At 45.8% G+C, this 13,734-nt stretch overlaps 1 protein-coding gene across 1 annotated transcript in view; it reads right to left on the reverse strand.

Annotated features, from left to right (window-relative positions):
- The window catches only part of zswim8 (zinc finger, SWIM-type containing 8), a 198,279-nt gene that overhangs the window by 72,987 nt on the left and 111,558 nt on the right, over positions 1 to 13,734 (reverse strand). The window contains 2 exon segments of the mRNA XM_052041760.1: positions 1,422 to 1,503; positions 5,252 to 5,359. Coding sequence (XP_051897720.1) covers positions 1,422 to 1,503; positions 5,252 to 5,359 — 190 coding nt within the window.

Below are 13,734 nucleotides of genomic sequence, written 5' to 3' on the forward strand. Positions count from 1 at the left end.
GGAGTCCAAAACTAGGGGGTATCGGTTTGGGGTGAGAGGGGAAAGATTTAAAAGGGACCTGAGGGGCAAATATTTCATGTAGAGGGCGGTGAGTGTATGGAACGAGCTGCCAGAGGAAGTGGGTGAGGCAGGTACAACAGTATCATTTAAGAAGCACTTGGATAGGTACATGGAGGGGCGGGGCTTGGAGGGATATGGGCCGAATGCAAGAAATTGGGACTAGCTGGGTGGCACCATGGTCAGCATGGACTGGTTGGGCTGAAGGGCCTGTATCCATGCTTCGTTGCTCTATGACTCTATGATCGCATTGTCTATCGGTTACCAAGGTTTTAGTCAGTAAACCCCAACCAGTGTTGGAGAGCTGAGTTAGCTCAAGTGCAGTAATGATAACCAAGTTATTGCAAGTAATTAACACTAGTCTCCTTGGGGGGGGGGGGGGGGGGGTCTACCACTCTTGAACTGTGGACATTTGCCCTAATTAATTGCAAGAGCAAGTCTTAATGAGTGTCCCCCTGTGGAAGCCATGACCCAAAGCATCAAGATGAAATTTCTACCACATTTCCCAGTCATATAATGAAGTCACATTTCAACTCAAGCATTCTGCAAAATGCATCAATCTCAGGTAGAGCAATTATCTTCCTTTCCCTTCTCCAGAAGCCTACAGAAGGTTCTAACTGTTTACTCTGTAGTCTTATTTTCAAGGTTATGTATAGTGACAACACTATTCTCAGCCAGAATGAAGGTGATGTTTTCAGTCTAGCAGTTAAACTTGATGACGACACTGGGACTTACTTTATTCACACAAAGGTTGGTCGAACTATCCCCCACTCAGTGCTTCAACTGGAGGCACTTGCTGCAGCTTTTGTCATCCGCTCGGTTTCCTTTGCTCTAAGACGACACTGTTTTCTGAGAACTATATGAACCCATACAGACAACGTGCACCACTTCTAGTTCACGGAACGGCACAGCTGTCAAACATCAGTCAGTAACATTTACATCTTTCCACATCCCAGAACGACTGAACGGTCCCCTAGTACGATAAGCTGGACTCTTGACCTTACAATCTACCTCGATAATATGACCTTGCACCTCATTGTCTGCCTGCACTACACTTTCTCTGCAACTGTAACACTTTATTCCACATTCTATCAATTGTTTTACCTTGTACTACCTCAATGCACTGTGCAATGAATTGATCTGTATGGACAGAATGCAAGACAAGTTTTTCACTGTACCTCAGTGACAATAATAAACCAATTTACCAATTTGTTTACCAATTGTCTCCATATCAAAGTTACCTTGCACACATATCACTGTCATTGCCAAGTAAATTACACATTCCTGCATCGATGAAGGGAAATTTGGTAAGTTATTATAGTTTGCAAGCGAAAACGCATCAATCTATGAAAAACTAAGGTTACCTGGAGCCCCGCAGACCGTGTTAATTGCTGTCGACTGAGATGAAAGCAACTCATCGAGGAGCCTCTGTGCAGTGGGCAGGATCTTCCGAGAGAAGGGAGAGTGTAAGAGAAAGATAAGCACACAGGGAACAAAACAGAAAAGTCTCATTTGGTGCACCACAACTTAGCACAAGATGTGCAATATTTTAAAGTCAATTTAGTTCGCATCTGAAACACTGAATCCACTCAGTCCATGGAAGGGGCTGAGTTTGATGCCCAGTTAGTTTAAACTTTGCAGTCTTTGTACTGTTTAACACAATGGCAGTGCTACAAGATAACAAGTTACACCTAAGCCCCATCTTCTGGAGTGAAAGGTAACACTTGGGGTACCAACATTAATGCTACAGATGTGACCCCCCTCAATTACTGAAAGCAATGGATCAGGTGGGTAACGTGGTTGGGCCAGTACATGGAACACTCTCCTACACTAGCTGAGGCACAGAGTGAAACAACAGGGAAGTCATGCAGGCACGGTAGTGTAGCGGTTAGTGTAACGCTTTACAGCGCCAGCGACCGGGTTCAATTCCGGCCGCTATCTGTAAGCAGTTTGTACGTTCTCCCTGTGTCTGCATGGGTTTCCTCCGGGTGCTCTGGTTTCCTCCCACATTCCAAAGATATACGGGTTAGGAAGTTGTGGGCATCCTATGTTGGCGCCGGAAGCATGGCGACACTTACGGGATGCCCTGAGAACACTAAGCAAAAAGATATATTTCACTGTGTGTTTCGATGTACATGTGACTAATAAAGATCTTATCTTATCTTAGACTGTATGGACCACAGTGAGTGTAGATACAGTTCTGATCACCACACTGCAAGAAGAATGTGATAGCTTTCTCAGCTGTCAGGGAAAAGATGGCCCAAATGGCCTACAATTTCTTCTCATTCTCTCTCAAAACTCGAGCAACCACATAAAAAGTCACAGCCACAGTATTACTGTGCAGCACGAGCAGAAAAGTGGCGAGTGCAGAATCTGCTCCCTTCATGTTCAGGATGGGTGTCAGACGGATTCTTCCCTGCACGTTTCCTAACAGTGCACAAAATACTTCACCCTGTTGCATCAGCTGCATGAAAGCAGAACATGCATAAAACGAGCTGCTCTGGACAATGACTGCAAGGCTGCCTCGCACCAATCAATGCTGCAACTGCAGCAGTGCATTGGTTCCTGCTGCTGTAGAAAGGACGACACAGTGCAACAGCGAGTGGCGACCCAGGTTCGATCCTGACCTCTGTTGCTGTTTGTGTGGAGTTTGCACATTCTCCCTGTGACCCTGTGGGTTTCCTCCGGGTGCTCCAGTTTCCTCCATCCCAAAGACACACGGATTGGAAGATTAATTGACCCCTGTAAATTGCCCCTAGTGTGTGGGTGAGTGGTAGAATCTCAGGGGGTTAACAGGAATGTTGGGAGAATGAACTGTGATGAGTGTAAATGGGTGTTGATGGTTGGTGTGGACGAACTGGGCAAAGGGCGCTGTACAAATCTCTGGCACATCACTGGAGGCTTGGGAGGCTGGAGCCCATAGTCCCACATTCCTGAGAGAGACAATGTTTTACTGCAGCTTCATGCAGACTGTGTGGGTTGAAGGACCTATTTCCTTGCTCTAGCTCTGGGACTAAGATTTTGATTGGATTACTCTGTCCCAAATGATCAACTAACTTACTTTTTGCAAGAGGCTCTGGAGTAAAAATTTATCCTTGATCGGGAGCTAGACCTGCCACAGAGTAACGGCTGCTTCCATGTTTCAGATCTGTTCAACGTGTTCGGCACACAGCCACCGTTACGTCATCTGCTCAGCACAAGCAACTGAGGATGATATTTTAGCCCTACATTTTCCCATGGAATTATGGAAATTTTACAGCAGGGGAGTCCATTCGGTCCATTGGTCCCTCCCCAGCCTAAAATAGAATGTCCATGTTGATTCTAACTACCCAGCTTCCCGTCTGTAGCCTTACAGGTTACAGCTCTCAAATGTCATCCACATACCTTTCAAATGTGGTGAGAGTTTCTGCCTCCTGCACACTTTCAGGAAGGGAGTTTCAGATCCTCTAAATTCAAACGCCATCTGTAAATCTGCTGATGACACCACTGTTGTTCGCAGAATCTCAGATGGCGACAAGGAGGCGTACAGGAGTGAGATAGACCGGCTGGTTGAGTGGTGTCGAACAACAACCTTGCACTCAACGTCAGCAAGACCAAGGAATTGATTGTGGACTTCAGGAAGGGGAAGTCGGGAGAACACACATCAGTCCTCACTGAGGGGTCAGCGGTGGAAAGGGTGAGCAGCTTCAAGTTCCTGGGTGTCAACATCTCAGAGGATCTATCCTGGGCCCAACACATTGAATCACAAAGAAGGCACGCCAGCGGCTCTACTTTGTTATGAGTTTGAGATTCTGTACGTCATCAAAGACTCTTGCAAACTTCTACAGATGTACCGTGGAGAGCATTCTGACTGCTTGCATCACCGTCTGGTATGGAGACTCCAATGCACAGGATCGAAAGAGGCTTCAGAGGGTTGTAGACTCAGCCAGCTCCATCACGGCACAACCCTCCCCACCATCGAGGACATCTTCAAGAGGCGGTGCCTCAAGAAGGCAGCATCCATCATTAAAGACCCTTCCACCATGGACAGTGCCTCAAGAAGGTGGCATCCATCATTAAGGACCCTCACCACCTGGGACATGCCCTCTTCACGTTACTACTGTCAGGGAGGTGGTACAGGAGCCTGAAGACCCACACTCAGCTTTTCAGGAACAGCTTCTTCCCCTCTACCATCAGATTTATGAATGGTCCATGAACCCATGAACGCTACCTTGTTATTCCTATTTTGCACTATTTATCTTTGTAACTTATAGTAATTTTTATGCCTTGCACTGTATTGCTGCCACAAAACAACAAATTTCACGACGTATGTCAGTGATATTAAACCTGATTCTAATTCTCTTCAGTGAAATTTTAATTTTCCCTCAACTCCCATTTGAACCATCTACTAATTAATTTAAATTTATGCCCTCTCATTATCAATGTCTGCCTGGGAAAATAGCTCCTTCTTGCTCACCCTGTCTAGATTGCTCATCATTTTATACTTCTCAATTAAATCTCTCAGCGTCTTCTGTTTTAAAGAAAACAACTCCAGCCTATTCAGTCTCAATAACTAGAATTCTCCTGCCCTGAACCCTCTCCAGAGCTATCACACCCTTTCTGTCGTGTGGAGACCAGAACAGTTCCAACAGTTTCCTTGGTCTTCTATTCCACACCTTAGTCAACAAAGGCAGGTACAGTGGTGCACTTAACCAAGCTGCTGCCTCACAGTTCCAGCAACCCAGATTCAATCCCGACCTCCGCTGCTGTCTGTGTGGAATTTGTACATTCTCCCTGTGACTGTGTGGGTTCCCTCCAACATCCTGAAGACGTATAGGTTGGTTGGTTAATTGGCCACTGTAAACTGCCATGAGAATGAAGTAGGTGGTAGAATCTGGAGGAGTTGATAGGAGTCTGGAGGGAATAAAATGGGACTAGTGTTGATGGTCGGCACAAACTCAGTGGGCTCAATGGCCTATTTCTGTGCTGTATAACTCTATTTATCTGATATCCATCTGCCTTTCTACTTTCCAGGAGCTGTGGACGCACACTCCAAGCTCACTCTCTTCCTCTAGACTTTTTAACATTAGTACTTGACAATGTCTCAACTCAAACTTGCTTTACAAACCATAGATTTAGTTACGAAAACAACTGCGGAAACGGTGTGAGAATTTATGGCCAATTCCCTGATTTTTAAAGGCCAGAAGTTCCTTACCTGCTGAGGTAGCTCACTGATCAAATACTGAGCGAATTTTTGAAGCTGGTCTCTCTGTAACCGGGACAGTGACTCAGACACCGGTGCTCTCAGACAAACTGCAGATGCCTACAAAACAATTAAAAAGAAATTATGAGTTTACTCAGGTGCTGAAAAATAAATTAAGGGTATTCTGCAGTTGTAACAAATCCTGAAAGGCGTCAAGACCGCACTTGGAATATTGAGAGCAGTTCTGGTCACCTGGGTACACAAGGATGTCATTAAGCTGAAAAGGATACAGAAAAGATTCATGATGATGTTGCTGGGACTGGGGGCTTGAATTATAAGGAGAGACTGGATAGGCTGGGACTGTTCTCCCTGGAGCGAAGGAGGCTGAGGGGTGACCTTATGGAGGTTTATAAAATCATGAGGGGCATCGATAAGGTGAATGGTTGCAGTCTTTTTCCCAGGGTGGGGGAGTCTAAAACCAGAGGGCATATGTTTAAGGTGAAAAAGGAAAGATTTAAAAGGGGCCTGAGGGGCAAGTTTTTCCACACAGAGAGCGGTGGGTATATGGAACGAGCTGCCAGAGGAAATGGTGAGTACAATTGTAACACTTAAAAGACATTTAGACAGATCCTTAGGATCAGAGAGTCATACAGCACAGAAACAGGCCTGTCAGCCCAACTGATCCATGCCAACCAAGATTCCCATCTAAGCTAGTCCCATTTGCCTGCGTTTGGCCCAAATCCCTCAAAACCTTTCCTATCCATGTACCTGTCCAAGTAAATGTTGTTAACATACCTGCCTCAGCCACTTCCTCTGACACCTCGTTCTATATACGGACCACTGTATGCAAAAGTTCCCGCTCAAGTTCCTACTAAGTCTTTCCGCTCTCACCTTAAACCTGTGCCCTCTAGTTCTTGATTCCCCAACCCTGGGAAAAGTGTGCACATTCATCCTACCTCTGCCCCTCATAATTTTATATGCCTCTATAAGATCACCTCTCATTCTCCTAAACTCCAATGAAAAAAGTCCATAATTCAGTCCCTCGAGTCCTGACAACATCCTCGTAAATCTCCTCCAGACTCAGTCCAGCTTAACAGCAGACATGGATAAGAAAGGTTTAGAGGGATATTGGTCAAATGCAGAGAAGTGGGACTAGCTCAAGTAGACAACTTAGCCAGCATGGACAAGTTGGGCTGAAGGGCCTTCTGAGAGAAGCTGTGGGTACATCGTTCTTTCTAAGAAAAACGCATTCTAATTGATCGCAAAGCTAATGATTCATTTGTTTGTGATGGATAGAAACCCTGAAGATCAATAACTTTAATCAATACTTTACTTCAACAGTTTTCAAGATTCTAAATCCCAATAAATTGCATTTACTACCAGGCTACGTTATCTCCCACGTAACTAATGAGCTACAGTTCTTGGAAACTAAAATCCAGAAACCAATTTATGAATTAGAAGAAGAAACTTGCTGCCTTTGAAACAAAGAGTTATTCAGTAATACAAAGGTTGCAGGAATACTTGTTAATTTGTTTGCAAGACTTTTTTCTTACCCTTTTATTCATGGATTTAGCATGAACATTACCTAGTGAGGTAAGGTGTGTATGTGTGTGTGCGTGTGCGCGCGCACGCATGCGCGCCAGAGTGCAAGAGACAAAGCGAGAGAGTGCGAGAGAAAGAGAAAGTACGAAAGACAGAGAGAGTGTGAGAGACAGAGAGTGTGTGAGAGAGACAGAGAGAGAGAGTGTGAGAGAGACAGAGAGTGTGAGACAGAGACAGAGAGAGAGAGTGTGAGAGAGAGACAGAGAGAAGCTTGGGAGAGGTGTGCATGTGTGAGGGAGAAAGAGTTTAAATAGTCACATGTACAAGAGAGGGGCAGACAAAGCGGGAACTTACCAGTGAGACAACGGGGTGGTAAGACCCCTGTGTGGGTAGGGTGGGGCTGAGCCACAAGAGAGAGCAAATGCATGACAGAGGGATCAAGGGAGCACCCAGGGGTTTGAGCAAACACCTATTACGGAACATGAGCGAGAGGGTGAGGCAGGCACATGTGCCTGTGTACTGGGTCCACACAGCAGAGTCTTGGATTAAGACCTCACTGTCAAGCCGGTGAAATCACACTGTGTCTTCCATTTTCTACCATAGAGAAACTAATTGCTCTCAATCCCAACGGACTACCTGAGCATACTGTCCGTACTTAAATGGCACCTCTGACTGAGCAGGGAGAGTGTTAGGGTCAGTAACAATGGTGGGCCTGGAGTCACACAGAGGCCAGACCAGGTAAGGATGGACAAGTTCCTTCCTCAGAGGACATTCATGAGCCAGGTGGGATTTTAACAAGAATCCGTTTTTTTTTTCCCACGATCACCATTACCGAGACTAGGTTTACATTCCAAATTTATTATAGTGACTGAACCAATTCTGAATGTGTGCCATGGTCTCTGGATCCAAAATCAGAAAATGCTGGGAACACTCAACAGGTCAAACAGCATTGGTGCAAAGAGAAACAGTTGATATTTCGGGTTGAACACTCTTCATTGGAACAGATTTTAGCATCTGCAGTGTTTTGATTTTCAGGTCTATGGTTTGCCAGTCCAGTCACTAGCATGACACTGCCATGTCTCTATTTTAATAGCAGTAACTGAATATTATAAATCAAAGGACTGGCAGGGGTACTCACTCTAAAATAATAATTGCATAGAGTAAACTGATAGCCTTTCTAGAGATGGTACAACGCAACTGGACCTATTAAACAGCCAATGTACAAATTCTAAGCAGCTGGGAGATAATGGTTTGTATTTACATTGCAGCCATTATGACTTGGGACATCTCCCAACCTTCCACAACCAAAAAGCACTTTGGAAGTGTAATCACTTCTGTAACCTTGATGGAGTAGAAGACCTTGAGATGGTGTATTCTGCCTTAACACTTACTGCAGCACTCCCGCCTCACCACTGAGAACAAAGGAACAAGGGGGACAACCCAAGAGGAAGTTTTATCTTGCTCACACTACATGCTGTTCACAAGTGTGAAATCTTGACCAGTGAGACTTTAGTGTGCAAGGTTCATCAGTTCAAAGTTCATGGCCTTAAGCCTCTCTCCTTGGAGATAGTCAAATGAATGATTAGTTTTTAGGCAAGAAATCTAGCCAAATTTGTTAACTGGCAGGTCACCAAACAATGGGAAAACTTGGAAATGGTTGCTCCAAGGGGCTTTTGTAAAGTTTCCCCAGCAGGAAACATGGAGAGATAATATTTGGTGACACATCTATCATCCACCTGCCACTGTCTCCACACGCTCTGCCCTCTCCTACCTGGCACAACCAATCTGTCACCTTACATCCCTCCTCAGTCCACCACTCACCTCAGACTCCTGTCTCACCACTCCCCCCTCTCCTCTGTATACCGGCCATCTCCCTTCTCCACTGTCAGTCCTGCTGCAGGGTTTTGACCCAAAACGTCAACAATTCCTTTCCTCCCACAGATGCTGCTCGACCCACTGAGATAATTGTTTTGCACTTAAACTTCCCAAGACTTAATCCTGAAAAGAGTTACCATTTCAATAGAGGTGAAATTGTCAGGGTCATTACATCATGAAATAAAAGGCAATAGATGCTAGCTCAATTAATAATTGAGAGAACAACAGACCGTTGCTAGCTGATATGAACCAAAGATATAAAGCAAGACTGGTGCATGGAGTTAAGGTAAGTGCTATCACAGTAAACAACTAAGATGGCTGGAGGGGTTCACTGGCTCCTCCTGTGATCTGCAGCATCTTGCTTTTGCTTCAGGCTTCAGAAGACTCCTACTAATCTTAAACTGAAAAGCAAAATATTGTGGATGCTGCAAATTTTGTATCCAATTGGCTAGCTCACCCGGGATCCCTTGTGAGCTAATCTTCTGGACCAGTCTACCATGCAGGATCTTGTCAGAAGCCTTACCAAAGTCCACGTTGACAACGTCTACTACCCTGCCCTCGTCAATCCCCTTGGTCACCTCTTCAAAAAAACTCAACTTTGTGAGACACGATATCCCACATGCAAAGCCAAGCTGACTATCCTTAATTAGCCCTTGCCTCTCCAACCTGAAATGATAGCTCTGTTGTTAACTGACCTGTGTCCTGATCTTCCCAGACTTGGTGCCCTGTTCTGCCCCAAGCTGATTTAAGGATCTCTCATCCTCTCCACTGTCTGCACCCAGATTCAGACCATCCCTGTCACAAATCTTCCCATCTGCACTATTCCAATGTCACTGGATCGACCTTCTATCATCCTTGGTCTACAAACTTCAGCTCATCCCAGATTCAAGTGCCTGGATCTTGCTACAAGTCCCATTCACCCATCATTGCTGACTGAGCTTCCTGCTTTAGGTCCCTAATGATTTATCCTACTATTTGATTGGCTTCATGACCTTTAACTCCCAGTCTCCATGACCTCCTCGAGCCCAGCCAATGGATTCAAACTATCCCTCACCCGCAACTCTTCACTATTCTGACACACTGAAGCCCTTGCCTTTCCACAGAACACAGGCTGTGCCTTCATTTCTGTGTTCTGAAACTTACTCGTAAACTTCTCTTCCTCCCCCTTTCCCTTCTTAAAATCCTCCTCTTTGACCAGTTTCAATCACCCCTCCAAACAGCTTCCTGAGATCAGCTCAATCATTTGATCTGATGACACTGTTTAGGAGCACCTTCCAATAGAATGTTCCTGCAGTGAAGATGCTGCACAAATTGTACATTGTAGTTACTTCCATTAACTCAACTTGACACAATATTTACACTCATTTAAAAGCACTTATTTATAATTCGTATTCACATAATAAAACAATTGCGCACCTTTAACTTGAACTATTTTCTTTCCAACCCATTGACTCATTGAATATTTAGCAATCAGTGAGCAACCCATCTGGTTTTATGGTGCATTGTATTTTAATCTTTCCCACAAGAGTTTACAATACCAAAACGAAGAGCAATCCAGAATAAGCCTTACAATGGCAGCAATAACACATGAATACACACACGATCTCTGGTCCCTCTCACACAAAGCTTGCATTTATTATGCGGTTGGAGTAAAGAGAGAGCATCCCATTGGTCTATCATCAACTGTATATAAAACACTAATCAGTGTTCAACTTAACAACATTACCATCGCCACCTTGCAGTAACCCTAACCTGAACTGGACCAGCTCTGTAATTCTGTGGCTACAACAGCAGGTCAGAGATGGAGTAACAAATGATGAGTGACTCACCTCTCGATTCCATAGAACCATAGGACCATACAGCACAAAACAGGCCCTTCGGCCCACCGTGTCGTGCCGTCCATCAGACCACCCTCACACTACCTAACCCCTTCCTCCCGCATATCCCTCTATCTCACGTTCCTCCATATGCCTATCCAACAAGCCTTTGAACCTGTTCAATGTATCTGCCTCCACCACCACCCCAGGCAGTGCATTCCATGCACCAACCACTCTCTGGGTGAAAAACCTCCCTCTGACATCTCCCCTGAACCTCCCACCCATAACCTTAAAGCCATGACCTCTCGTCTTGAGCATTGGTGCCCTGGGAAGGAGGCGCTGACTGTCAACTCTGTCTATTCCTCTCAATATTTTATATACCTCTATCATGTCTCCTCTCATCCTCCTCCTTTCCAGTGAATAAAGCCCTAGCACCTTAAGCCTCTCCTCATATTCAATACCCTCCAATCCAGGCAGCATCCTGGTAAATCTCCTCTGCACCCTCTCCAATGCCTCCACATCCTTCCTATAATGAGGCGACCAGAACTGAACACAGTACTCTAAATGTGGCCTAACTAGAGTTTTGTAAAGCTGCATCATAACCTCGCGGCTCTTAAACTCAATCCCGCGACTTATGAAAGCCAACATCCCATTGGCCTTCTTAACTGCTCTTTCCACCTGTGAGGCAACTTTCAACGAACTGTGAATATGAACCCCCAGATCCCTCTGCTCCTCCACACTGCCAAGTACCTTGCCGTTTACCCTGTACTCTGCCCTGGAGTTTGTCCTTCCAAAGTGTACCACCTCACACTTCTCCGGATTGAACTCCATCTGCCACTTGTCAGCCCAGCTCTGCATCCTATCAATATCCCTCTGTAAGCTCCGACAGCCCTCCACACTATCCACAACACCGCCTATCTTAGTGTCGTCCGCAAACTTACTAACCCAGCCCTCCACCCCCTCATCTAAGTCATCTATAAATATCACAAAAAGTAGAGGTCCCAGAACCGATCCCTGCGGGACACCACTAGTCACTGCCTTCCAATCCGAGGGCACTCCTTCCACCACAACCCTCTGCTTTCTACATGCAAGCCAATTCCTAATCCACACAGCCAAGCTTCCTTGGATCCCTTGGCCTCTGACCTTCTGAAGAAGCCTACCATGAGGAACCTTATCAAATGCCTTACTAAAATCCATGTAAACCACATCCACCGCACTGCCCTCATCAATCTTCCTGGTCACCTCCTCAAAGAACTCTATCAGGCTTGTAAGGCAAGATCTTCCCTTCACAAAGCCATGCTGGCTGTCCCTAATCAGTCCATGATTCTCAAGGTGTTCATAAATCCTATCCCTTAGAATCCTTTCTAACAGCTTACCCACCACAGACGTGAGACTCACTGGTCTATAATTCCCTGGCCTATCCCTATTACCTTTTTTGAACAAGGGGACCACATTCGCAATCCTCCAATCCTCCGGCACCACCCCCGTAGACAACGAGGACTCAAAGATCCTTACCAGCGGTTCAGCAATCTCCTCCCTAGCCTCTCGAAGCAGCCTGGGGAAAATCCCGTCAGGCCCCGGAGATTTATCTGTCTTAATATTATTTAACAACTTCAACACATCCTCTCTCTTGATATCAACAACCTTGAGAACATTACCCCTACCAGCACTCCCTTCCGCATCATCAAGACCCCTCTCCCTGGTGAATACCGAAGAGAAGTACTCATTGAGAACTTCTCCCACTTCCACCGCCTCCAGGCAAATTCTCCCACCTTTGTCCTTAATCGGACCTACCTTCACCCTAGCCATCCTCCTACCCTTCACATACTTGAAAAAGGCCTTGGGATTTTCCTTAACCCTACTAGCCAAAGCCTTTTCATGTCCCCTTCTAGGCTCTCCTGAGCCCTTTCTTAAGTTCCTTCCTCTGCTACCCTATATTCCTCACGGGCCCTGTCTGAACCTTGCTGCTTATACCTCACGTATGTTACCTTCTTCTCCCTAACAAGTCGTTCCACCTATCTCGTCACCCACGGTTCCTTCACCCTGCCATTCCTTCTCTGCCTCACCGGGACATATTTATCCCTAACATCCTGCATAAGATCCCTGAATATCGACCACATCCCCACGGTACATCTTCCTTCAAAAAGGACATCCCAATTTACACTCCCAAGTTCTCTCCTTATAGCCTCGTAGTTAGCCCTTCCCCAATTGAAAAACCTCTTGTCCTCTCTGCACCTGTCCCTGTCCATGACAATTTTAAAGGTTATGGAGAAATGGTCACTGTCCCCCAAATGCTCACCCACCAATAGATCCTTCACCTGTCCCGGTTCATTTCCTAAAACTAGATCTAGCATGGCATTCCCTCATGTCGGCCCGTCAACATACTGCGTCAGGAATCCCTCCTGGACACATTTAACAAATCCTGTCCCATCTAAACCTTTGGCACTAAGCAGGTTCCAGTCTATATTTGGGAAGTTGAAGTCTCCCATTATAACAACCCTGTTGTTTTTGCTTCTCTCCAAACACTGCCTGCCAAACTGCTCCTCTATATCTCTACTGCTACCGGGGGGCCTATAGATACTCCTAGTAGAGTAACTGCTCCTTTCTTGTTCCTTAACTCCACCCATGCGGACTCTAGAGATGATCCTTCTACAACATCTATCCTTTCTGCAGGTGTAACAGTGTCCCTGACCAGTATCGCCACCCCTCCTCCTCTTCTCCCCCCTTCCCTATCCCTCTTAAAACATCGAAAACCAGGAATATTCAATATCCACTCCTCTCCTGACGTCAGCCACGTCTCAGTAATAGCCACGATATCATAGTCCCCCATACTTATCCAAGCCCTCAGTTCATCCCCCTTATTCCTGACCCTTCTTGCATTTAAGTAAACACACTTCAGTCCATCTACCTTACGACTTTTATAGCCTGTATTCTGCTTCTCCTTCCCCAAAGCCTCTCTGCCTGTTTGATCTAACTTTTCCCCATCCCCTTCTTCCTCTGACCTACTCCTCCGGTTCCCTTCCCCCTCACAAACTAGTTTAAACCCTCCTGTACCACCTTAGCAAATCTCGCCACAAGGATATTGGCTCCCTTCTGGTTCGGGTGTAACCCGTCCTCTCTGTACAGGTCCCACCTTCCCGAGAAGAGATCCCAATGATCCAGAAATCTAAAACCCTCCCTCCTGCACCAACTTCTCAGCCACACATTTATCTGCCACCTCCTTCTATTCCTACCCTCACTATCACGTGGCACTGGCAGCAA

The sequence above is a fragment of the Pristis pectinata genome, chromosome 30 (genome assembly GCF_009764475.1).
Source record: "Pristis pectinata isolate sPriPec2 chromosome 30, sPriPec2.1.pri, whole genome shotgun sequence".
Taxonomy (NCBI): Eukaryota; Metazoa; Chordata; class Chondrichthyes; order Rhinopristiformes; family Pristidae; genus Pristis; species Pristis pectinata.